The sequence below is a fragment of the Geotrypetes seraphini genome, chromosome 9 (genome assembly GCF_902459505.1).
Source record: "Geotrypetes seraphini chromosome 9, aGeoSer1.1, whole genome shotgun sequence".
NCBI classification, from domain to species: Eukaryota; Metazoa; Chordata; class Amphibia; order Gymnophiona; family Dermophiidae; genus Geotrypetes; species Geotrypetes seraphini.
In genome coordinates, this window is record NC_047092.1 from 170784230 (window position 1) to 170811163 (window position 26934).

At 43.2% G+C, this 26934-nt stretch overlaps 1 protein-coding gene across 3 annotated transcripts in view; it reads right to left on the bottom strand.

Moving 5' to 3' along the window:
* Window positions 1–982: 982 nt before the first annotated feature.
* The window catches only part of SLC2A2 (solute carrier family 2 member 2), a 72862-nt gene continuing 46910 nt past the window's right edge, over window positions 983–26934 (bottom strand). For all 3 annotated transcript variants that reach the window (XM_033959474.1, XM_033959476.1, XM_033959475.1), the window contains exons 8-11: window positions 25392–25496; window positions 11111–11212; window positions 6882–7085; window positions 983–4535 (exon numbers count right to left, since the gene is read on the bottom strand). In XM_033959474.1, the coding sequence (XP_033815365.1) occupies window positions 4332–4535; window positions 6882–7085; window positions 11111–11212; window positions 25392–25496 (615 nt within the window). In that variant the 3' untranslated portion in view covers window positions 983–4331. The remainder of the gene's footprint in view (window positions 4536–6881; window positions 7086–11110; window positions 11213–25391; window positions 25497–26934) is intronic.

Genomic DNA, 26934 nt, shown 5'->3' on the forward strand with positions numbered 1-26934 from the left:
GGATTTTGTGACGACTGGTGTTTATGGAGGCTGGAGGTTGCCTGCGCCTGACTGTGTCTACTGTGAAGACAAAGTCAGAAAAAAAGGTGACCCATCAAAAGCTTCCTGGACATTGGCATGCTGACAAAGCTGTGCCAATAATTGCGTGCAGGGACAAATGTACTCCACCACCTGAAGCCATTCTGACTATTCCTGTTAGCACTGGGGGAGGGGGGGAACCCCCCACTACACTGAGAAATACTCACGCTCACATTGAGGGGTGTGTGGTGGGAATTCCCCAATCCACCAAAAAGCCCCACTCTCCTCTCTAACACCGGCTCTTCCGCTCTGAGGGGGGGGGAACCCCCACACCCCCTCAACATGAGTGTATTTCTCAGTGTACTGGAGGGGTCACACACACACAGTGCTAATGGGAACAGTCAGAGTGGCTTCAGGAGGCAGTGCGCATTCATCCCTGCGTGCAATTGGAGCGCTTTTGTCCTGCGCTCAAATGTTGGTGTACCAAAAAAAAAGTCCCTAAGCAGAACTCCATGAAGAAAACAAAAAAGTAGGGTTGAAGGCTGGTCCTTCACAGTTCACTCGATAAAGGACACATTTATTGAAAAGCACCACTTAATGTTAACGGGACCCAACCTGCGACTGTGTTTCGGCAGAATGAGCACCTGCCTCAGGGGGCTTGACTTCTGTGCATTTATAGTTTGGTTGTGTCCAGTACGAACACAAAGCTGAAAAGGATAAACCTGTAAATTGTGTCCTAAAAAGAATCACATGTTAGGCAGACTAGAGAATGACAGGGAGACAAATTTTCCCCTCCTTGTGGGAACTCTTCCTGTCCCATCCCCATGAGTTCTTTTCCTGTCCCTGCCCCATTCCTGCAAGCTCCGTCCTCATCTGCACAAGCCTCAAACCCTTTAAAATCTTAAGTAGCAACAATCTAGACTCAGATTGTGATGTCATAATGCCTCATTCCACCAATGCCTAAGCTCCATCCTCATCTGCACAAGCCTCAAACCCTTTAAAATCCTAAGTAGCAACATTCCAGAACTCAGATTGTGATGTCATAATGCCTCATTCCACCAATGCCTAAGCTCCATCCTCATCTGCACAAGCCTCAAACACTTTAAAATCACTTGAACAGACAATGGTCTATCTAGTATCGAGCGGTTAAGGCAGAGCTTACAGGAATGGGACAGGGGCAGCGACAAAATTTGGGAAGGGACAGGGCAATTGAGTTCCTGCGGAAACGGGGACAAATTTGTCCCTGTGTCATTCTCTAATGCAGACCATTCATGTCCTGGATATAACACTCTGTGTATGAGAAGACAGCCTCTGCTGGAAAGAGCCTTGCAATTCCTGACACCTACCAAACCTGCAAGTAAAGAGTGACGTGCTGGAGGGAAGATCCTAGAAATCCTTACATAGTTTTTGTTAGGGAAAGAACATTTGTTGTTTCATCTTGGGTCATTTCTCATCCAAAACAACATAAAAACAACAACAGCAATGCTTTGCTTTCTTTCTGCATGTCCTAAATCAGGTGCCAATAGCGAATGGATTTAATGCATGCTAAAATGCCGAAAACAAAGCATAATGGAAAGGCAGAGTAAACAAAAACGTAAATGAGACGGTAAACAAAATCCAGAATGAAGCAAACTATAATGAAAAGACATAGGAAACTTCAACTACAGATTTATATACATTAAACAAAACCTTAGCTAAGAACATATGAACAGACAGTGGTCCATCTAGCCCTGCATGCTGTTCCATCAGTGGTCAATCCAGATCAAAGTACCTGGCAGAAACCCAAATAGTAGCAACAGTCTGGAACCCCAAAAAGGATCAAAATCCATACAGAGACTCAGAGTAACAAGATTCCAGAATCCCAAAGAGTAGGAACACTCCATGTTACTGCTCCAGGGCTTCCCACATGTCTGTCTCATATACACACAGTGCTCATTTTACTAAGCTGCGCTAGCGTTCTTAGCGCACACAGGATATTACCGTGTGCTATGCGGCTAAAACTAATGGTGTTAAGGTCTAGCGTGCACGGTAATTCAGCGTGCACTATTCTGCGCGTTAATGCCCTAACGCAGCTCAGTAAAAGGAGCCCACAGTGAACATATGTAGCTAAGGTCCTGCTTATTTTGTGTATTTGTTAGTTTTATGAATATAATTAGGTAAACTACCTTGAGCAACTAGAAATACTGGTATTGGCAGTATAGAAATATTTTAATAACAAAGATCATAAACAAAAACCTTGCACAACCCTAATTGAAACTGACCTCAACCATAGTGACCTGGTCAGCTGAGGTCCACATGCCTCTGTTCTTTCTGGTGTGCAGCTCCAAAATGTTCAATTTTGTTTGGTTTCACATGTCGAATGTTTGGTGTTGGGGTGGGGGTGGGTTTGCTTTTTCATTTTGGCAACTGCATGCTCACTGAAATAAGTGTGCACTTCGCAAAGAGTTTGCGCACTTTTCTACACAGGAGAAAATGGAAATTTTGGAGCATTTCCTATTTTTTCTAACAAATGCGTATCCCTGGTCTTGAGCTCTAAATTCAGCCCTGCATGTTCCCCCCTCTCTCTCCCTTCCCCCCCCCCCCCCACTGCTGTGAATACTGTCGCATAGCCACAGTCAGCCCTGGGACCAGAATCCCTGAGCCAGGAATTGAACTCAGGTGGCCTCTGGTCAATTTATATTTTGAAGACAAAGAAAAGCACAGTGCACGAGAGAGCCTCTAATACAAAACTATTTACACATCGCCAGTCCAAAATTATTGTTGCGATAATATAAAAATAAAATGCCATAAAACAAGTGGTTAAATCCCTGGGGTCAGTCACATAACCATTTCCCATTTTCTTGGGGGTTAATGTTTGTCAGACAAAAACACCAAAGAGAGCTTTCTGCATTTTGTTTCTTAATGCCCCTTCTTTCTCTGTGCAAAAAGTAAATTCGATCACGTTTCTCCGCTTTTGCTAAAACTTCACTGGCTTCCAATTATTTCTAGAGTCTATTTCAAATGTGCTTGCTTTACATTTATGATCTTGTATGGCATTTTTCCTTCCTTCCTTCCTCTATTTTGGAATTCTACAAGATCTGAGACTACCAGACCTACTCAAAAACTTAAATTATCCTTTCCTATGCTGAAAGGCACCATCTATACTGGAAAACTAGGGAAGTCTCTTCTGTTCAAAATTACTGAGCTTTGGAATAATTTTCCTGTCCAGTTCCGTGATCTGGGCTCTCTTCAACTATTCCGTAATCATCTGAAAACTTGGCTTTTTTCAAAATTGTGATCTTCGTTTCCTTCTATATTATCCCTATTCTTATTGTATTTTTTTCTTTAATCTTCTGTAAACCATGTCGAGCTCTATTCTTATAGAGAAGATGTGGTATATAAGCTTAAGACTTCTCCCTCCGTATTCGCAGTGGATGCGTTCTGGCAATAGGCGCAAATATGAAAAAACCACAAATAACTTTTTTATATGTTATTCACGGTTTTGGTAAAATGACATCGTTTTTACTATTGAAACCACGAATAACCAGCAATTTCAGGGCAGCCAACCAGCGATTTCAGGGCAGGCAAGCAAGCAGCGATTTCAGGGCAGCCAACCAGCAATTTCATGCATGCTGGGAAGAAGCTTTTCTCTCTAGGGATGCTGGGAAGTAGCGTTTTTCTCAGTGCCCATTGGGAAACATGGAAGTAGTGAATTTGTGGAAGAAAGCACGGAAGCAGTGATTTTCAGAGTTACAGTACATTAATGGTAAGTGATAAACTTTTTTCTCGGTACTGTACAGTAAAAGGAAAAAACTTTAGTGATGATGTTTTTTGGGGGGGTGGAGTCAGCGGCCAAAAAAACACGAATAAGTGAAACCGTAGATACGGAGGGAGAAGTGTAGTTTTAATCTCTGTTTCTTCAGCTCCTGTTCTGTGACCAATACTGATGGACACAGGAATCTGGGACACCCACTTTAAGTGCAACCCTGAAGATTTACAGAAGCATCGTAGTGAACTATCTGTATAAGTAACATCACCTTCATCCCTTTTTTCCATACTGCATATTTGTGGTATTTTCTGGATGTAAAGTCCTAGGAATATAATCCTAAAGAGACATATAACCATTGATGCATTTCCCTGGGGCTTCAATGACATTGGAAGTAAAAGTCTGGTGTCATAAAGCTTGCACATTTTAGAATGGATAAAAAAATATTTTTGCCAATTATCATATCTTAACATTTCTTAGTGTGGCATGTAAATGAAACCCTGTTTGCTCTATGCATGAGTATATACTTTAGTTTTTCTTAAAATATGATCTGTAAGCTTCTGACAGTTTAGGCATCTGTGCTATTTCCAAGGTATTCCATTTCAGTTGCAGCTTTAAGGCCTCTTCGTGAAGACTGCCTCCTCCGGCGGAATTCAGCAGAAATTTCCTCAAAGGATTTTCCTTTTGTTTCTGGGACTTTGAAATATGTAAATAAGGTGAAAATAAAGAGCAGAATAGCAAAGATGATAAACACGTAGGATCCACACAGTTTCTGTCAGAGAGGAAACAAAGAGATAAATGTCTTTAATTATTTAGCTCAAGGTGTCTTAAATGTGTGTCATTTAAAAAAAAGATGTATTTCATATTCGGTTTAGTTAAAAAGGTCATACGCTAAACATTTTTAATATTAAAGCACAATGGTGGAGTTGAAATAAAAAAGATCAAAAATATACTGCTTATTTGGCGCAATTGTTATTGTGGCTAATGTTTCATCACTGGCCTATGGGGCCCTTTTAATAATTTAAATAAAGCCACAACAAAAGTGACCTTAGCATGCCCATTACATAGGCTTTTCCTGAATAAGAACATAAGAATAGCCTTACTGGGTCAGAAAAATGGTCCATCTAACCCAGTATCCGGTCTTCAACGAGGCCAATCCAAGTCACAAGTACCTGGCAAAAACCCAAATAGTAGCAGCATTCCAGATCTGAGATTGTGATATCATAATGCCTAAGAGCCAACCTTATCAGTGATGTCACAATGGCTTGACTGTCTTAAACTCAGCTCACATAAGAACATAAGAATAGCCTTACTGGGTCAGAGCAATGGTCCATGTAGACCAATATCCCCGTCTTCACGGAGGTCAATCCAAGTCACAAGTACCTGGCAAAACCCCAAATAATAGCAGCATTCCATGCTACCGTCCCAAGTCTGACTCAACAGCAGACTATGGACTTTTGTCGTGGCTAGAAAATGGCTGTTATTTTCCTATTTTCTGAATTAATGACCACACACTAATTTCACCATTAGCACGTGAGCCTCGAGTGCCACCTATTTTGTAGGCAGTAAGGCTCAGATTCTATAAATGGCGCCTGCAGTTTTGCACGCTTAGCCAATCTAGATGCCTATCTAGGCACCTAACCTACGCTGGGTGGTACTAAACCACGGAAGAGCTTCTTACCGCGGGCCCTCAAGGTAAAACATTCCGATACTCATAGGAATTGAATGAGCATCGGAGCATTTACCTCACCGGCCCGCAGTAAGCTCTTCTGTGGTTTAGTAAAAGGAGCCCTTAATTTTGTTAATTGGCATAATTGGTGCCATTAATTGAGTGCCATTAAAAAACAAAACAAAAAAAAACCATTAAAAGATTAATTATCTGGTAGGTGCCTAACTTGGTAGATGCCTACTACTTCAAGGCAAATAGGTATGGTTAGGGGTGGATTTTGGGCATGGTTTAATCTAGATTCTAGGCCCACTCATTTAGGCCAAGAAAACTCTGGCTTAAATGGGAGTGTGCCTAATGTTTCAACGCCTACTGCCAAAAGACCACTTAGGCACCACTAGGCATGATTCTATAAACAGTGCCTAGTAGATGATTGACCAGCATAAGTCTTCAAGCGAATGGCGAGATAAGTAACAAACTCTTTGTGCTTATAAAAATCAGTATTATGACTATAGCATTGGTCTAAAAATTCAGTAATATGAATATGGCACTATCTGACATCAAATAGGTGTTGGTATTAAAGAAAAATAAAAGTTTTAAAAAAGTTTTATAAAAATATTTATAAATTTAGTTTGATTTTGAAAATTTCAATAAAAGAGTAAGATAGAACAAAATAAATGATTGAATTAGCTACGTAAGAGTAGATAGGAAAATGAAGGTTTAATCAATGAAAGACAACCGTTACCACTGAAATTAGGGGTGAAAGCCTATGTGTTCTGAGACACATTCCTTCATATAAGTAGACATCTTCATTAATTTGCACTGTGTGGATCGCATGTTTGTGTGGCAAATTAGTTTTTCATATTTAGTTTTGAATGTGCAATTGTATTCAACAAATCAACAAACTGTGCAATGGCTCAACACGCACGTGTTTCGGGCTATGGCCTGCCTCAGGAGCCTATATTGATCAACCAAATATGAATGATGAAATCTGGTGAAAACATAATGTTCGCCACAATTCCACATTGACAAACATTGCGTTTTTAACCAGATTTCATCATTCATATTTGGTTGACCAATAAAGGCTTCCGAGGCAGGCCATAGGCCGAAACACATGTGTGTCGAGCCATCGCACAAGATTGTTGATTTGTTGAATAAAATTGCACACCCCCTCTTCTCCACTGTGCTGGTTTGTTTAACCGTTACCACAACAGAACAAAGTGGGGAATGAGAACGTTGTTATGATGAAACCACCAGCCATTTTGGAGATGCAGATTGAAGCAGTGGTACAGACTATTTCATTTTTGCTCTAACTGCAGTTTTTCTTTGCCCTCCCCCAAACAGGTCCGCTGCCTTATTTACCTACTGGTTGAGTCAGCCCTGGGTAATATATTCTGTACTAGCCATTTTCGATGTATCATTAATGGAAAGGTTGTCCTATAATTCTCTTACCGCTACATACTGGAAACACATTCCAATGATGAAGTTGCAAGTCCAGTTGCAGCACCCAGCGACTGCCATTGCTGCAGGGCGGGGCCCTTGGCCGAACAGCTCAGCAACAATGAACCAGGGGATTGGTCCAGGCCCAACTTCAAAGAAGGCTACGAAAAGGAAGATGGCCACCATGCTCAAATAACTTGTCCAAGTAAACTTGCTCTGTGAAGAAAGTAAATGCGAATGGAATTGAGCGACTGATGCATTTTTATCCTATCATTAGGCTAACCCACAGTAAAGCAGTATGTTATGTTTTCTATGCAGCATTAAACATGGGCTGGTTGTACTGCCCAGTCAACATTAGCATGAGCCCTTTCTAATGTGTGTACAACATGCTGCTTAACTCCAGTAGAGACAAGAACCAAGAACCTGAGCAGGCCGGAGGTCGTTACTTTGTGCTAGCAGTCATGCATGGCAATACGCCACCACAAGAGGGCATCCTAGTGCAGCAGTGCTATTGGCCCTTCAGTAAAAGGGCATGGCGGTGAACCCTCATCCCTGACCGCATGCCACCTGGCAATCATCTTGGTCGCTCTTCTTTGAACCTTTTCTAGTTCCGCTATTTCTTTTTTGAGATAAGGCGACCATAACCGAACGCAACACTCAAGGCGAGGTCTCACCATGGAGCGATACAGAGGCATTAGTCTCATTTACCATCCCTTTCCTAATAATTCCAGGTCAGTGGTTCTAGGCAGTCATATAAGGACTAGACATGAAATCCAGGTCTTCCACAAGGACTGCAGCTGAGTTACTGGGCCAGCCCTTTTTTTTTTTTTTTTTTTCAGCTCCTAGAAAAAGGTCATTATTTTTAAAATGCTGCTATAAGTGTGTTATGCAAAACATTTTCAGTATGATATTAATTTTGAGCATTCTCCATTCATGAATGTCCCAAAAGAAAATTATTGTTAGCGCTCCTGGTTTACTGCAGTTATGCCTTGGCAGTTTCTGCCACAATTCTGTGGCACAACTCCATAAATTTACAAGTTCAAATTGTAAATGTATTTTACTGTACAGAACTAAAGTCATTTCTCATCTTATTTGATGAACTTTTTTGGGTAGGAGAATGCATAATACTAATCAGTGAAAGGAAGAAAGGAACGGGATTGGCATGGGGATGAGATCTTTGGACGGGAAAGGAGATGGGATCCAGGGAATGGTTGAGGAGAGGGAGGAAGAGAAGGCATTTGGGGAATGGGGCGAAGAGGGAAAGGATTATAAATGGAGGAAGAGTGAGAAGGATTGGACGGAAGATAGGGATAAAGAAAGGAAGGATTGGAGATGAAGAGAGAAAGAGAAGGAAGTGGGATTTGTTATATGGTGTCAAATCCCACCAAAATCTCTCCAGGTGGAGATCGAGGCGGGTTACAATCAGCAGCATTATCGCTACATAGAAGTAAAAATACAGTGCAAAATTATAGCCTCAAAATCTTAACAGAGACTTCTGTTTACAAGCAGCATTTTACTTACATAAAGATAAGCATAAAGGACCAGATTCTGTAATGGACGTCTAAAAAAAGATAGACGCCTATCGCATGTTAATCTCACTTAGGTGCCCATTACAGAATCGAGCTTAGTAGAACCTAGCTTAAAATTAAAATTTAGGTACCTATAATATAGGCCAGGGTTTAAAAGGCCTACATTATGGGCACCTAAGTCCTTTCGAGAATTACACCTAGCGGCATCATCTTTCTTCACCCCTTCTTTGGTTTTAGGCACTGCTAGGTACCATGCAATAGGCACCTATCTTTTGTAGAATTGCGCCTAAGAAGATTTTTATTATTTTTCCATTATGAGCTTGTTAAAGCTCATAATTGAAGCCAATTTACTAATTAAGTTTGGCGCCTATGTATGTAGGCGCCTCATATAGAATTTCCCCCACAGTGCAAAGTCAAGGTTAAACTAAACCTTTGACAGACTTATGGAAGAGCCATGCTCTTGTGGAGAAGGAACTAAGGAGGAAGGATCAGTGATAGCAGAGGTGAGGGGAATCTGTGGAGGGAAAAGGAGAGAGTATTGAGGATAGAGGAATAATAGGGGGGAGGATGCTCGTGGACCAAGAGGAAGAAAAGGGCAGAAGAATTTTCTTCCTTTCTAAACTAGGTGCTCTTCTCTCTCACATAAACACACCTGACATTGATCTCTCAATCTCTCTCTCTCATACATACACACACACACAAAAAACATACAAACACCTACACAAAAACAAACACATTTAGAGCCTGATTCTCTATAGCACCACCTAACTAGCCAATGGCTGAGCACGTTTGGAAAAAAAACAACAAAAAAACAAACATTAGGCACAATGCACTGACGCGTACAAAGGTGCATAGCGAGGCAGAGGCATGATTTGCACCTGAGGTTGCTTAGACCTAGTTAAAGCCCGCTGCCAGCGATGAACCCAGAAATTTGCTGCTGCACCATATGCACTGATCGGCATTGAACTTCTGGATTCATTTTTGGCTGCTGGAGCTTAACCGGCTAAGCCAATATTCAGCGCTAACTGGTTAAGTTCCTAGTAGTTAAAGATAGTAGTGCTATTTATGTGATCCTATTTAACCGCTAATCCCAGCACTGATTATTAGCACTAACTGGCTACATCATGTGTTATAGTCAGCTGCTATATGCTACCCGCTAAAATCCAGCTACAATAATGGGGGGAGAAAGAAGGGTAAGTTATCATTGAATATGGTTGCACATAAGGTATTTGTAAACATACACCAAACATCCAATTCATTGTCTCCATTGTGATATAATTTATATAGTTCACATGTATTTATATAATCAATAATAATAAAAGGCTAAGCTCACATGCGCTTATGAAAAATCCTGATTCCTGGTGGCGTGAGGTGTGCTTCTGTGCCAGTCCTCACGGCGCCTGCGTGTGACTGTGCAGAAGACACCAGCGACTCCTCCCTCCCGCTCCTCTTCAAAGCGGCCTGCTGAGGTTCGCCAGCCGCTGTAGTGAACCTTGCAAGCCGCTCTCCACCTCCGTACAGAAGAAGGAGTCGGGGTTGCCGCTGCCGCCACACTCACACGTCTTCCTGCAGCCCCTCCCACCGCCATGAAGCAGGAGAACCTGTCCTCGGCGCGTCACAATCCGCCCTCACTCGCCGCCTGCCCTCTCTCCCTGCCCGTGTCCTCGCCGTGTCACCTCCCGCCCTCACTCGCCGCTGCCGCCGCCAACGCAGCTGATCCTCTTCTTCAGAGCAGCCTGCGATCGGGGCCGGCTTTAAAGAACCTCGCAGGCCGCTCTCCAACCTCAGTAGCACACTCCCTCTGACGCACGGGATCGCGTCAGAGGGAACGTGCTACCGAGTTGGAGAGCGGCCTGCTAGGTTCGCTAAAGCCGCCCACCACGATCGCAGGCTGCTTTGAAGAGGAGCAGGCCAGAAGATGCCGGGATGGAGGGAGGGTAAGAATGGGGCCAATACAGGGGGGGCCAGGGGGAAAGGGAAAGGGGGCTGCTTTGGGGAGAGGGGTGTGCTTGGGACAGACAGGTATGCTCAGAGGGGGGAGGGGGAAGATAGAAGGGGCCATGGAGAGACAGGAAGAGGGAAAGGGGGCTGCTTTGGGGGGGAGGGGTGTGCTTGGGACATATAGCTGTGCTCGGGGGGGGCAGGGGGAAGACAGAAGGGGCCATGGAGAGACAGGGAGAGGGAAAGGGGGCTGCTTTGTGGGGAAGTGTGCTGGGGACAGACAGCTTTGCTCTGGGGGGAAGACAGAAGGGGCCATGGAGAGACAGGGAGAGGGAAAGGGAGCTGCTTTGGGGGGGGAGGGGTGTGCTGGGGGGAGACAGAAGGGGCCATGGAGAAATAGAGAGAGGGAAAGGGAGCTGCTTTGGGGGGAGGTGTGCTGGGGACAGACAGCTTTGCTCTTGGGGGACGACAGAAGAGGACCATGGAGAGACAGTTAGGGAGAGGGAAAGGGGGCTGCTTTGGGGTGGAAGTGTGTCCTGGGGGCAGACAGCTTTGCTCGGGGGGGGGGGGGGGAGGGGGGGAGACAGAAGGATACAGACAGCGGCCAAGGAGAGAGAGATAAAGAAGCACAGACAGACAGACAGATCTATTCTAGCACCCCTTAATGTAACGGGCTTAAAGACTAGTATTATATAATATATAATATATAATTTAAATATTTCACATGTATTCTTTCCTTGTATTTGCTTTCATAAGCTTCTTGTAACTCACCAACAGCTCAAGCCCAATAGTCATGATAATGGTGCATATACACATACCACCCAGACCAATGAGAAATAGGACTCGTCTTCCTGCTTTCTCCACGAGGAATACCTGTAAAAAAAAAAAAAATGGAGAAAAAAAAATTCAGGTTCACCTTTGAAATGATTTCACATAGTTACATATTATGGCTTAACCCTATATACAACTTGAACCATTAAGTCCTTTGGTCTAAATGTCTTTTTTTTTTTAATTGCTAGACTTAGTTGTACTACATGTATAACCGAAAGTTTTACAACACTGCCTAGACAGAACCTGGACGTTGTGACTTAGGCCATCTAAAACCAGGTCTAAGTCACAAGAAGGTATCCAAAGTGACCAGATAAGAACTGGGGACACAACGTACAGACCCTACACACTGCCCCAGTGATCACTGACCCCCACCCCCATAAAAATCATACTAACAACTTTACATATCTGTCTCCAGAACATCAGCATCTGGAAGCCTGGCAAAGGAAAGTCTAGTAGAGCTTCACAGAGGTGGCTTAAGTGGTCTTTTTTTTTTTTTTTTTTTTTTTTGGGGGGGGGGGGGGTTAGTGAACCACGGACAGGAGGATCCAGGCCCATAAGCCACTCTAATCACTGCATTCATAGTGAAAAATGTGCACCTCCCCAAAACTCCCCTAACATTTTTGTATTGCCATATAAGTGGCTCCTGCAACCATAAGGGCTATTGGGGTGGTAGATAGGTGGGTCTAGTAGATTTTGGGGGTGTTTTGGGGGGCCCACCATGACCTATAAGGGAGCTGTAGTGAGATGTTTATGTGGGACCCTTTTTGTGAAGTTTACAGCAGTGCCCTGTAAGGTACTCCACTACTCTGGTGCCATATCTGGGTGTCTAGACCATCACTTTTCTGGCCCCTCCCACACCCAAAAGGTCTTTTTTTAGGCGTTTGTGACTTGGACGAATTTATGGACGAAAATGGGGTATAAAGATGGATGACTTAGCAGTCTGGACGATTAGAAGATTAAAAAAAAAAGTTGGACATATTTTTCGAAAATGGACCTATTACCATGTCCAACTTGTGTCTGACTTTGGGCGACTTGCGACTTTGGCCCAAAACGGACTTAGACATTTCTTTTGATTATGCCCCTCTATGAGCGTCAGAGCAGCAGCAAAGCATTTAGCACTCCAGACTGTGGTAGAAACCTCTACCGCGGCTTAATAAGGTATTAATATAGAACCAAATCTTTTCCAGAGAAGAGAAAATGGTAAAATTAGAGGGCATAATTTGAGGCTGCAGGGAGGAAGACTCAGGAGCAATATTAGGAAATTCTTTTTCACGGAGAGGGTGGTAGATGCCTGGAATGTCCTCCTGAGGGAAGTGGTGGAGAGAAAAACGGTGACGGAATTCAAAAAAGTGTGGGATAAACATAGAGGATCTCTAATTAGAAAACAAAGAATGTAAATTAAGGAGCTAAGGCCAGTACTGGACAGACTTGCATGGTCTGTGTCCCATATGTGGTGGTTTGGTGTAGGATGGGCTGGGGAGGACATCAATGGGAACTCCACTAACTTGGAACATGGGGATGTTACTGGCCAGACTTTATGGTAGATATCCTGGAAACAGGATGGTTGGATAGGCTGGAAAGAGCTTGGATGGCAACTTCAGCATTTGGAACCTAGGACATACCAGGTGGACTTTACAGAAATATCAAAGAAGAGACAAATTAATTTAATCATGTGTTTTTAATGGGTAGAACTAATGGGCAGACTGGATGGACCGTTCAGGTCTTTATCTGCCGTCATTTACTATGTTACTATGTTACCTGGCAGAAATCCAAAGAGTAGCAACATTCCAGAGCTGAGATTGTGATGTCATAATGCCTCATTCCACCAATGCCTAAGAGCCAACCTCAGCAGTGATGTCACAATTGTTTGATTAGATTACAACTTCAGCATTTGGAACCTAGGACAATACTAGGTGGACTTTACAGTCTACAATCCAGAAATATCAAAGAGACAAGTTAATTTAATCATGAATTTTTAAAGGATATAACTAATGGACAGACTGCATGGACCGTTCAGGTCTTTATCTGCTGTCATTTACTATGTTACTATTTTAGTAAAAGGGGGGATAATTAGGACCAGGTCTTTCTATCTCTACTATTGCTATTAATTATTTCTATAGTACTACCAGATGTACGCAGTGCTGTCCAGAGTCACAAAGAATAATAATAATAATAACAGTCCCAGCTCAAAAGAAGACAGTCCCAGCTCAAAAGAGCTTACAATCTAAACAGACGAGACAAACAGGATTTCCATATCTCATATTCTGATCCTCCTATTCCCATTTATCTGCTTCCCATTACCACAATCCTACCCTTGTATATTCATTATTCTGCTCACTCATCTCCTTGACAACCCTCTCTCATTGATCCACCATTTCTAGCATCTCCCTTCCTTGTTGCTTACTCCACCCTTGCAACCCAGCATTCCTTTCCTCTCTTTCTTTCTCTCTCCCTCCAATAAGTCCAACATTTCTTGTTTCTGCCCTTCTACTCCCTCCTCCCAAATCTGCATCTCTCACCCCTTCTGGCCCCCAGTCCATATCCCCTCCGCCTTTCCCCGCTCATATCACCTCTCCCTCCTCTGCTCTCCCCGAGTTGTCCATCTCCCCCCCCATCTTGCTCTCTCCACCAAATCTATCTCTCCCTCTCCCCATTTTTCCCACTCCACATTAATTTCTCCCTCCCCCTGCCTTCCTCCATGCCTTTATCTCCCTCTCATGCTCCCTCTGTCCTCCTCCAAATCCATCTCTCCCTGTCCTCCTTCTACCCCCTCTGCCGTCTCCAAGACCATCTCTCCCTGACCCTCACAAATCTGACATCTTTCCCTCCCTCCCTCCCTCCATTTCTCACATCTCTCCCTCCTGCCCTTATTTGATTCCAACATCTCTTCCTTCCCTCACTCCCTCTCCCAAGTCCTATATGCGCCCTCTCTCCCCAGAATCTGAAATGTCACTCCAGTGGAAGAGGCACCTTGCTACTGTCCAGTGTGCCTGCTGGTCGACTCTCTCTGCAGTGTCCCCTCGCCGACATCTACTACTTCCCACCACGCATATACCTTTAATTTCTCATAAAAGCATAGCGCCACCTTGTGCCGGCCCCAGCGTCTTCCCTCCACCGCAGCCCACCCTGTCTGACAACTTCCTGTTTCCGCTAGGAGTGGCCGCGGTGGAGGGAAGACGCCGGGGCCAACTTATGAGAAATTAAAGGTAGACACGCGGCGGGAGGGGGGGAAGGGAGGAGTAGATGTCGGCGAAGGGACGCAGCAGAGAATGCTGACCAGCAGGCACGCTGGCCGCTAGCAAGATGCCGCTCCCAGCCTTGCAAGAAGCGCTTCTTTCCCTGCAGGATCGCTGTCAGGCCCTGTTATGATATTACTGGCAATTTTCGGGGAGTCCATGGCCCCCTCTCCCCCTGTTCTGATGCCTATTTATATAAAAATATATATATATATATTGGACTGAATATTCATATTTGATTTGATACAGCCCTGAATACATTATTTGTATTTGGCTGAATAGTGATATAAATTCAAATACGATAATCCAGGGCTCTACTGCACTAAATCCTACTGAAAGAAACACTTCATCTCTGATTTCACATTGCTTCTTATATAATTTGTTATGTTAAAGCTCAATGCCCTTTATTTATATGTGGTATGCATATTCGGCCAAATAATGGCTTTCATTATTCATATTCGGCAGGATAGTAAAAAATGCTATTCGGTACAGCTGTAATATGTGCCGTGATTCTAATGAGTTACCCCCTCCCCTCCATAATGATGCAGGGAAATTGCTTGCAGGTTCTACGCTGTAACTTTCATAGCCAATCAGTTTTATTGTCTGTCCCAGTGCTTGCTTTTCACTTCTCTTTTTAAACATTGCCCAACAGTGGTTGGTAATGAATTACAGAGTTAAGGTCCAGTTTCACCACATCAGCATTTAAACAGTGTTAGGCCATGGAAGAGTAGATAAAAACTTAAATTAGCTCTTATTGATCCGTGATTGTGTTCAAAACGTCAAAGATAAAAGAGCATGATGATGTACTGGGCCACTGAAAATTCTCATGTGGAAACTGCAGTTCAGAGCATAGTATGGATGCCAAGCAAAGGCTAACCCTGTAGAAAGGTCTGGTTAATTTAGTCAGGACGACATGTTAAATGTACTCACAACTTATTTTCATTCTGGGGATGGTTTGTTTTGGGGTTGTTGGGTTTTTTGCTTCCTTAAGTTCTAACCCCCTCTTTTACAAAGCTGCACTAGTGTTTATCGTGCCGGCTGTGGCAGTAGGAACTCTGACGCTCAAAAAATTCCTATGAGCATTGGAGTCCATACCGCCACAGCTGGTGCTAAAATGCTAGTGTGGCTTTGTAAAGGAAGAGGATAATGAAATATGCTCGTAAAACAAGGAAACCATGAGAACACACAGCTTATAGCATAGTGTTTTTATCAGCACCAATTTTTTTTTTAGGTAACTTGTATAGAATTTAGCCCTAAGAGATTTTTAAAACTCTGCATTAATATATGTTTTAGGATTTGATATATAGTGCCTTTCTGTGGTTACAATTAAATTGGTTTACATATTATAAAAACAAGTGGTATAGAACAGGTACAAGTAAATTGCATTATGTTCACCATCAAAAATGACAGATGACACTCGAAGAAGTTACAAGGAGATACTCTTAAAACCAATTGGAGGAAATATTTTTTTGCTCAGAGAATAGTTAAGTTCTGAAACACGTTGCCAGAGGATGTGGTAAGAGCAGTTAACCTAGCTGGTTTTAAAAAAAAAGGTTTGTACGAGTTCCTGGAGGAAAAGTCCATAGGCTGCTTGCCCTGGGATCAGTGACATGGAATCTTGCCCTGGGGTTCCGGAATCATGCTACTCTCTGAGATTCTGCATGGAATCTTGATACTCTTTTGGGTTCTGGAATGTTGCTACGATTTGAGTTTTTCCAGGTACTTGTGACCTTGGCCACTGTGAAAACAGGGTACTGGGCTAGATGGACCACTGGTCTGACCCAGTTCTTATTTTGTACTTGGAGCAACTGGGGGTTAAGTGACTTGCTCAGAGTCACAAGGAGCTGCAGTGGGGATTGAACCTGGTCCCCTTGGTTCTTAGGCTGCTGCACTAATCATTAGACGACTCCACACCATTTATTAATTAATTTATTGCATTTATAACTGGCTTCCTATTTCCTACCGTATTAACTTTAAGATATTATTTTTAGTATTCAAAGTTCTAACCTTCAATGAACCGCAATTTATGACAAGAATGATTATTCCTTACAATGCCCCTCGCTCTCTTCGGTCATCTTCTTTAAACTTATTAACGGTCCCCTCTTTGAAAATCATGGGCACAAGAAGAAGTGACATGTTTTCTGTTATGGCTCCTAAACTGTGGAATTCATTGCCACATTATATCAGAAATGAAAAAGATCTTACCTCTTTGAAAAAATTTTTGAAAACTTTTTTGTTTCAAGACGCTTTTAATACTTAATATGTTTTATTTTGGACCCTTCATACTTTGTTACAGATATTAACCCTTTTCCCTCCCCTCTCGTTTTTTCCTTTTTATGTAATTTCCAATATATAAAATGAATTGTAACTTTTCGCCCCTTTCCCTCTTTGATCATGTCTGTCTTTAATCTGACTGCAAAAATTGTTAGTCGGTTTATTTATTTTGTACGTTGTCTTTTATACCCAATTATCTGTGGGACCACTAACTAGTGGCTTTTTAAGTTGTTCATCGCTTAGAAAGTTTGTATAAGCGATTCATCAAATGGTAATAAAACTTGAAACTTGAAACCTATACCTAAATGGGAGTACATCCAAAACATTCACATCACAATAACATTACATTACATTATTACATTACATTACATTAGAGATTTCTATTCCGCCTGTGCTTTGCGGTTCTAAGCGGATTACAAAAATTGGGTGAAAACTGGACACTTCCAGGGAGTTTACATGTCAGGTATATAACATATACATAACAAGTTTACATAGCAATAGCAATACATACAAATTAGGAAGATTATTACATAACGTTGAGGGACGGAATATTCTGGTTACAGATGGAGGTTGTTTACATAGTGTTAAGGGAAGCAATATTCTGATCCCGGATGGAGGTTTTATTTTTAGGTTTCTGGGGAAGGTTTGAAGGATTTGGCTAGGGGATATTATAGGGGTGGTGTTTATGAAAGGGTATGCGTGTGCGTGTAGGTTAGAATGATGGAAGGTGTTTTTTGGATAGAAGAGTTTTGATTTCTTTTCGGAAAAGTTTGATGTCTGTTGTTTTGGTCAGCAGTTTGGAGACGGTTGGGTCAATTTTCGCAGCCTGTGTCGCTAGAAGGTTGTCGTAAAGTTTCTTGCGTCGAGTACCATTGAGAGGTGGGTGTATGAATAGGCTTTGAGTTATCCTTGTTCTATGTGCACATATACATCGTCCTGCAAAATTCACAAACCACCCTCCCCACTAAAACCTATGAAATATCAACACTTAGCCAAGCAGCATATTAGACATCCAAGTTATATGCTGGCATAAAGTTGCTTTTTAAAAATAGATGTGTCAGACAGTGCTCCTAAGTAAGTGCTAAAAGCTCTTTAAATGCTTGGAGGGGCATTTTCAAAACATATGTCTAAGTCTGATTTGGACAAATGGCGCTAGACGTCCAATGTCGGTAGTAAGAAATACAATTATATGTGGAACTTTGCTGCATATCAAGCCTCCTATGGATCGTTACAAATGCAGGCTTTTCCTTATGATGACAGGGATAGCGATGCAAATGATAACACGCAATTGGAAAAATAGCGACCGCCTCAACTTTTCATTTTGGTGGGCCAGTTTTTGTTTAGGATGCAAATATGAAAAGATGAATACGGATATGTTGGGGAATAGCTAAGTATTTAAATTGGTCTGGGGGCCGTTGACATCCTTTGTTAATTCAACATAATTGTTTTTATTTAATTTACTGTTTATTTTTATATATAACCAGGGCGGGGTGATGGGATATCTTTTTGGTTTATTTCTTGATTGAATTGTTGGAAGAAAGGGGAGGGATATTTTTCTTCTGTAATGTTATTTATGGATTTTAAGTGCTTATGTTGATTATTCATGTCTGTATAATTTATGGCACTGTGTATTAGTTTTGAAAATCAATAAAGATTAAAAAAAAAAAAAAATGCCTATTTTCAAAATACGTCTAGAAATAATTTATATTTAAAATCCTCTATCTGGACGTCCAGGCCATTGGGATGCCCAGACCTCCAGGACGTTGATATTTATACCACATTTTCAACCACAATTTCGTCCAAGTCCCCAATGCCTAGAACAAGACCATTTGGATGTGGGAGGGGCCAGTCCTGTAATGGACTGGCCACCCAGACATGGCAACAGAGCAGTGGGGCACTTAGAGGGCACTGCTGTGAACTTCACATAAAGGATGCCACAAAAATATCTCACCAAAACTCCCTTATAGGTTATGGTGAGCCTCCCAAAAAACCACTATACCTACCTGTCTACAACCCCAATGGCCCTTATGGCTGCAGGTGATACTTATATGGCAGCAGAGTAGGATTTTGGTTTTTTTTTTTGGTGGGTTCACATTTTCCACCATGAATGTAATGGTTAGAGTGGCTTATGGGTCTGGGTCCTCCTCTCTATGGTTCACTAGCCCACCCTCCAGGCTGTGCAGCTCTTCTAATAATAATAATAATAACTTTATTTTTTTATACCGCAATACCACAAAGCAGTTCAGAGCGGTTTACAGGATAAGAGACTGTACATTTACAGCGAAGTTACAGCTTAGTTATAGCGAAGTTACATCGAGGTTACAGCATATCGAAAAACAGTTCAGAGCGATTTAAACAATGTAGGTGCAGAGAATTGGTTAACAATTATATGGCATAAACCAGTGACAATTACAAAAAAAAAAAAAAGATCCAATAATTGTTGCATGGGGAGAGGGGAAGGGTAGGGAGGGAGGCAAGGGATTATTAGTTTGGTCGGGGGGACGGGGGTTAGAGGAATTTATCAAAGAGGTATGTTTTTAGAGATTTCCTGAAGGATTGATAAGTTGGGGCAAGAGAGATGAGAGTGGACAGGCAGTCATTCCATTTGCCAGCTTGGAAAGAGAGGGTTTTATCGAAGAATCTTTTGTGGATGCATCCTTTTGGGGAGGGGTAGGCAAACAGGTGTGCATTGCGTGTACGGTTAGAGCCTGGGAAGGTGAAGTGGCGTGAAAGATATATCGGGGCTGAGCCAGTTAGGGTTTTGAAGCAGAGGCAGGCGAATTTGAAGATGATCCTTGCTTCGAACGGTAGCCAGTGAAGTTTCCTGTAGAAAGGGCTGATGTGGTCTGATTTTTTGAGCCCGTAGATGAGGCGGACTGCGGTATTCTGAATAAGTCGTAGTGTTTAATGGTTTTCTTGTAAGAGCCCAGATATATGATATTGCAGTAATCCAGGGAGTTTAGAATTAGGGATTGGACCAGCAATCTGAAGGTGGGAAAATCAAAATAATGTTTGATGGAGCGGAGTTTCCACAGGGTGGAAAAACATTTTTTGACCTGGATGTTAGTGTGTTGTTCTAAAGTGAGGCATCGGTCCAAGATGACTCCGAGGATTTTTATAGTAGAGTTGATTGGATATGTTATGCCATTAAGATGCAGGGTGGTGGATGTTAGTTTGTGGTTGGGACTTGCAAGGAAGAACTTGGTTTTTTCTGGGTTTAGTTTCAGTTTGAAGCGAGTGGTCCAGTTTTCTACCATGGTGAGGACAGTTGAGATGAATTGTTCAGTCTCATTTGACAGTGAGGTGATGGGTATGATGATTGTAATGTCATCCGCGTATATATAGGATTTCAGGTTACGGTTCGATAGCATGTGTCCCAGTGATGCCATGTAGATATTGAATAGTGACGGGGATAGGGGGGAGCCCTGGGGGACTCCGCAGGGGTTGCTCCATGTGTGGGAGAAGGTTCCGTCATTATGGACTTGGTAGGTTCGGTTTTTTAGGAAGCCTGTGAGCCAGGTTAGTACTTGTCCGGCGATGCCTATGGTGTCGAGGCAGTTAATCAGAATGTCGTGGTCTACTAGGTCGAAGGCACTGCTGAGGTCGAACTGTAGTAGCAGTGCGCTGTTTCCCAGTGAGAATAGTTGGAGGAGGTGATTGGTTAGTGAGGCTAGAACGGTTTCCGTACTGTAATTGGTGCGGAATCCAGACTGGGATTCGTGGAGGATGTTAAATTTCTCTAGGTATGATGTGAGGTAGTGATTGACCAGTCCTTCCATGATTTTTTGGAAGAGAGGAATATTGGCGATGGGTCTGTAGTTGGAGATTACGGAGGGAGATTCTTTGGGGTTTTTAATTATTGGAGATACGAGGATGTGTCCAAGTTCCAGTGGGAAGTGGCCGGTTGTCATGCACAAGGTTATCCAGTTGAAGAGTTCCGCTTTGAAGGGGAGGGGGGCAGTTTTCATGATGGTTGGAGGGCAGTTATCTAGTAGGCAGTTGGATTTGGAATATTTTGAGTATAGCTTGAGGAATAGGTTCCAGTCTGGGTTATTGAAGTGGGACCAGGTCATGTCTGCTGGTGAGCCCTCCTTTTCTGGAGAGGGTGGTTGGATATATGGGTAAGTGCTGGTTGTTGTGAGCGTTGTTTTCAAGTTGAGAATTTTATTGGCGAAGTAGTCAGCTAGGCTTGTTGGGGAGGGTGGTAGTTCAGTGGGGGAGCTTTTATGTGGGACGGTGTCCATTAAGGAGTTAACTATTCTGAAGAGTTTATTAGTGTTTAGGGATGGGGTGTTGATAAGTTGGGAGTAGTGCTTGTGTCGTTTTTCTTTAATCATTTTTTTGTATTCTGTGACTTTAATTCGCCATGAGTGTCTATCTGTGTTTGTGCCTGTTTTGCACCAGGTTCTTTCCAGTTTGCGTACTTCACGTTTGAGGGCAAGAAGATCTGCATCGAACCATTTAGCTGAGGAGCGGTGTTTTTTCTTGTAAAGTTTCAGTGGAGCAATGTCGTTTAGGGTCTTATTGCTGAAATTGTTCCAGTCTGAGATGAAGTTAGGGTCAGGATCTGGGATGGATGTTGGGTTGTAGTGGGACCAGAATTCTTCTGGGTTGAGTTGGCCTCTAGACCATTTTGTTTTTTCTTTGTGGGTGGTTTTTGGTTGTTTTTTGGTTTGTTTTATTAGCCAGTGTAATTTGAAATTGCAACGGAGGTGATCAGACCAGGGGGTGGTGGACCAGTTTTCTTCTTTAAGGTTGATGCTGGGGGTTGAAGTGGTGTTGGGGAGGAAGGAGATCAGATCTAGGTGATGGCCTTTGTCATGGGTTTTTGTAGGGGGTGGTTTAGAGAAACCTAGGGAGGTTAGGAAGGAGAGGAGATCGGCCACGTTGGAATTCTCTTCCTGTTCAAGGTGTAGATTGACGTCCCCTGCAAGAAGGTTGTGGGTGCCCGCGACGGAATTTGTGAGGAGGTATTCATAGAAATCTTCTTTGGCTTGGTTCCATTTGCTGGGGGGGGAGTAAAATAGTGTAATAGTTAGATTGTCTTTGCAGTCGGCTTTGGAGATTTTGCAGGAGAGTATTTCCAGAGCGTTGGTCAGTTTAGAATCGAGGATTTGGAACTGGAAGTGGTCGCGGAGGATTATTGCTAGGCCGCCACCTCTTCTAAAGTTTCTTGATAGTGGAATGATTTTGTAGTTTGGAGGGAGTAGGTCTCTGATGATGGGGTCATGGTCGGAAATTAGCCATGTTTCGGTGAGGAGTAGGATATCGAGGTGGGTTTCTTCTAGCCAATCTTTGATCAGTTGGGCTTTGTTTCTAGCTGAGCGAATGTTCAGATAGGCACCCAAAATTGTTTGGTGTTCCGAGGGAGTGATGGGCTGAGTACTTGGTAGATTTTTTAGGAGTCTATTTCTTTTTTGTGTTGGTCTGGAGGAGTGTCGGGTGGAGTTGATTACGGTGATCGGGAATGGGCCTGATTCCTTGTAGTCATGGAGGATATTGGAGGGGGGAAGTGGTCTAATTGGTTTGATGGCTCTGTTCCAAGTAAGGTAGGTGGGGATGGGTTCAAATGCTAAGGTTCTGGTGATCCAATTTCTTGTGCTGAGTAGATAGAGGAGGAGGAGAGTAAGCAGTTTTTTTGTGAAATTAGGCATGTTGGGCCTTGCAGAAGTTTGATAGAGAGTGATGAAGGGTTGAGTAGGGGTTGGAGGGAGAGATTGATGGGGCTGGGGTGAATTGAGGTAGATGTAAAGGTGATTCTGCAGTAGTTGTGCATTTGTATTCTGATGTTTGTGGGTGTGAGGGGGGTCTGTGAACACTGGGAGAATATGGGGGTGTCTTACCTTGATACATGCACTGGCCATCTGGTCAGTTTGGGTACCTTTGTGGCACTTAGACCCTTCCAAACATGGTCTAGTTCCAAACAAGTTCTGTCCAGGATGTCTTGCCAAATGTTTGATAATCGCTGCAAGACATCCATGTCTAACCTACCCTTGAGACTGCCCAAAGCCCGCCCATAACACGCCTCCACCATGCCCATCTCAAGCTCTGAACGTACAGAGGATGGAACACCTCACTAGACATACAGAAAGACGGTTTTGCTTATCAGCACTTGGACGTCCTGGCGATTAGGATGCTTTTTGGACGTCTATAACTTTTGATTATGGGCCCCATAGTGATACACTTCTCTCTCCAGATTCGCGGGGGATAGAGGCAGAGCCAGATTATGAATGGTGAAATACCGTGAATATCTTCTGGTCCGGCTCTGACCCACCCCCGCCTCCCTCCCGCCTTCCCGGCCTTACCTGGTGGTCTCGAGAGACTACGGGAACTCCCCACAGCCATTTCCTATTGGCGATGTACATGGGGCAGGAGCTTAGGAAGAGCGCTCCTGCCCCGAAAGCCCGCTAGACCACCAGGTAAGGCCAGGACACCAGGGGGAAGGCTAAACTATGGGTTTTTTTTTCTTTTTTTCCCCCTCCCCCAAAAATCACAAATATGTGAAATCGCGATTGTCGAAACCGCGAATGGGGAGGGGGAAGTGTATAAAGTAATATAAAATGCCCTTCGACTGCACACTGCCAAATGACAGTCCTACTCCCACTTCATACCGAGCCACTGGAATCAACTGCCACCCCAGATCAGATCTCTTGAATGACTCCTCAACTTTAGAAAAGCAATAAAAACACTTAACCCCCTAACCCATGGACTACAAAGAAATATTGGTACCAGAACCAGTATGTGCTACGTAAGGAAAATTTACATTGTAAAATCTTGCACTGTAACTATGGCAAATCTAACCTGTAAACTGTATATGATTTTATGTTAATATCAGACCCCTAGTATGTGCAAAGTTAGGATAAAAACTTGTATTGTAATCTTGTGGTATGTTTAACCTGCAACTCGTTCTGAGATCTTTGGGAACAACGGCATAGAAAGCGAATTAAATAAATAAATAATTGTTTGAGTTTGTATAGCTGTCAGTATCTTTTGTTTTGCTTTGACCGGAGATCATTTTTACTGGCCCCCACCCGCCCATAAGCTGCCACCCTAGGCAATAACCTAGACCCGCCTAGTAGTAAACCAGTCCTGTTAACACTGGAATTCGCACCACGCTCAGATTGTTCACAATAAATACACCAACTCAGATATAATGGCAAAAAAGGGGCCGCAGCTTTATTTTCATTAAGAACAAACCTTAATAAAATCAACTTATCAACATTTTCAAAAAACAGTGTAGCTTATTCTCAAAATTCTGGAGCTACTCGGTGTCGAACTAGCTCCTCTTCCAAAATTCTCCCCCATTCCCCAATTCCTTTACAGCAAGACTCGCGGTGCCGCAGAGTCCAGCCGTCACCCATGGCAGTATCGCACATGAGCAGTTACAAAATTAGTCATCAAATCTGTTGCATAGCCACACATCGTTTCCCCAACATAGCATTTTTTCCGCCAACAAAACTGCGACCAATCCAACCCACACCCAAAAAAACCCCCAAAACCCGCCAAAGAGAGGACCCCAAAAAGAGGGACGGGAAGGGCGGGACAATTTTCCCCACCAACCCTAACCTTCCCACACTCCCTTCACACCCTTAATGCTCCACTGCCCGCCAAATTCTCTTCACAAAATTCCTCCAATCCCAGAGCCCCTTCCCCAGCCAATCCTCACTCTCCCTCCTACCTATCTCTAAACCTCTTACTTCGACACCCCTCCCCTTACCTAACCTGCCTAACAACCCACTACCATTCTTCTATTTTCCTGCTAATATTAATTAACCCTTCCCCCCCAATCCAATCTTCGCTGGCTCATCCAGTGGCCCACAGAATATTATACAAACTTAGCTTGCTCACTTTTAAATCTCTTCTTTTTAAAACTCCTGCTTTTATTCATAAATTATTAATCCCTTACTCTTCTAACAGAACTCTAAGATCAGATGAACAGCATTTATTAACGATCCCTTCGTTAAAAATAATAAATACGCGCCGGCAGTATATTTTTTCAGTCACAGCTCCTCAAACCTGGAATTCTCTCCCTAGTTATTTACGAGAAGAATTCACATTAGAAAAATTCAAAATTAAACTGAAAACTTTCCTTTTTAACGACGCCTTTACAATTTAACCCCAACGGAAAATTTTTCTTTTCAAGAATTTTAATAAGTCTTAAAATCAACCTTTTCTTCTTTCCACAATCTCATATCAAATCATCTTCATTTTTTACCCCTTCCTTATGTGTTTTCCATTTTTGTATCCCACTCTTTAATTATATATTGTAATTTCTTCCCCGACCTATCCTTTTGTTTCCAGTTCTTGTCAAATTGTCTGTGTCCCGTCAGTCTTTACTTATTTTATATATCTTTTTTACTGTAATTTTAATTACTTGTAAATCGCTTTGAAGAATGACAAAGCGATTAATCAAATACATATTAAACTTGGAAACTTGGAACTTGGAAACTTATAAGCCCGCAGATTAATCTGCAAGCCACTTTATCTTTGGTGCTAAAAAGCACTGTTCCACACCCATGACATGGATTATTTATTTATTTATTCAGTTTTTCTATACCGTTCTCCCAGGAGAGCTCAAAACGGTTTACGTGAGTTTATTTAGCTGCTCAAGCACTTTTAACCATGACCTGGACTTCTATGATTTGCCATTGAATACAATCCATCTGTGCAGGAGACCAAACAATAGTTAAAACGAAAAGCTGCGTACTTACTGAGATCACGGTGAACACCGTGTTCACCACACCCACTCCGATGGTTGCATAAACTGGTTCGCCAACTCCAGCTTTTGCAAAAATGTCCGTGGAATAATAAAAGATCTGTAAGTGACAATGAATAATTAACTGGAGTCTAGGAACTAGGTCTGTGTAACATTTTATTTTCTGGTTCATTTTGTTCTGCGATTCCTTTTTTTTTAAAAGCAGGTGCATAGGGTGGGAGTAGACACAGAATAGAAATAAAGCTTTCGCAAACTCAGGTCCGTTGAGATGTATTTTCAGAATTTTGATGGGAAAATGTGCCAGGCTTGCCCCAGTCATGCCTTCCCTTCCTGTAGGTGTGGATTTAGCCTCTCCTTTTCATAAACGCTACAATTCGCTCACGTTGAAAACCACAACTCTTGATGCTGCTGCACTTGTGGTATGAGGTTAAAGATTTTGGGCTCCTTTTACGAAGCCGCGGTAGCGGCTTTAACGCGTGCGACGTTTAATCACGCGCTACCCCCGCGCTAGCCGAAAAACCACCGCCTGCTCAAGAGGAGGCGGTAGCGGCTAGCGCTGCCGGCGGTTTAGCGCGTGCTAATAAGCGCGTTAAACCGCTAACGCGGCTTCGTATAAGGAGCCCTTTATGTTAGGCTAGAAAACTAATTAATAATAGGAATGGGCATTCGTTTGTATCAACAGAGAAAACGTCAACAACATAGCCCGTGTCCTTGCACGCTGTTATCAAAATGAAAGCAAGCAGAGAAAACATGAAAATCTGCCTTTTTTGTCATTTGCTGTTAATTGTGCACACTCTTGTGAGAGAGTGCACTATTTGCAAAGAGGATACCCAGCAGTGGTGTAGCGGGGCTGAGCATGACCCTGTCAGCTCTCCCTCTGACGTCACTTCCTATGCGTAACACCTGGAAGTGATGTCAGCGGGAGAGCTGTTGGGGTCGCGAAGAGCATATTATTGACCGCCGCAAAGAGCAGCTTCAAGTAGAGGTTTGGGGGACGGGAAGGAGGTGCACGCGTGGAGGGGGGGAATGGAAAGAGGCAGTGGAGGCAGACAGCAGGAGGAGTGCTGGCACTCCCACCAACATGGAGCCCGGGGCGGACTGCCCCTCCTCCCCCACCTCTCCCTTACTATGCCACTGGTAACACCTCATGTCCACACCTTCATCACATCACACTTAGATTACTGCAACTTGCTACTCTCGGGTCTTCCGCTCAGCCATCTTTTTCCTCCCTCCAATCTGTCCAGAATTCGGCTGCGTAACTTATATTCCTTGAGAGCCCCTATATTCTCATTACCCCTCTCCTAAACACACTTTACTGACCTCCTACTGACCCACAAATGCATTCACTCGGCTGCCCCCTTCCCCCCACTATCTCTCCTCACATCTCCCATTAGGTCCCCCCCACCCCTGTGAGCTCCACTCAGCTGGTAAGTTCCTCCTATCAATGCCATTCTCCTCCTCAGCCAGCTCCAGACTCCGTCCCTTCTATCATGCTGCGCCGTATGCTTGGAACAAACTGTCAGAATCCCTATGGCGGG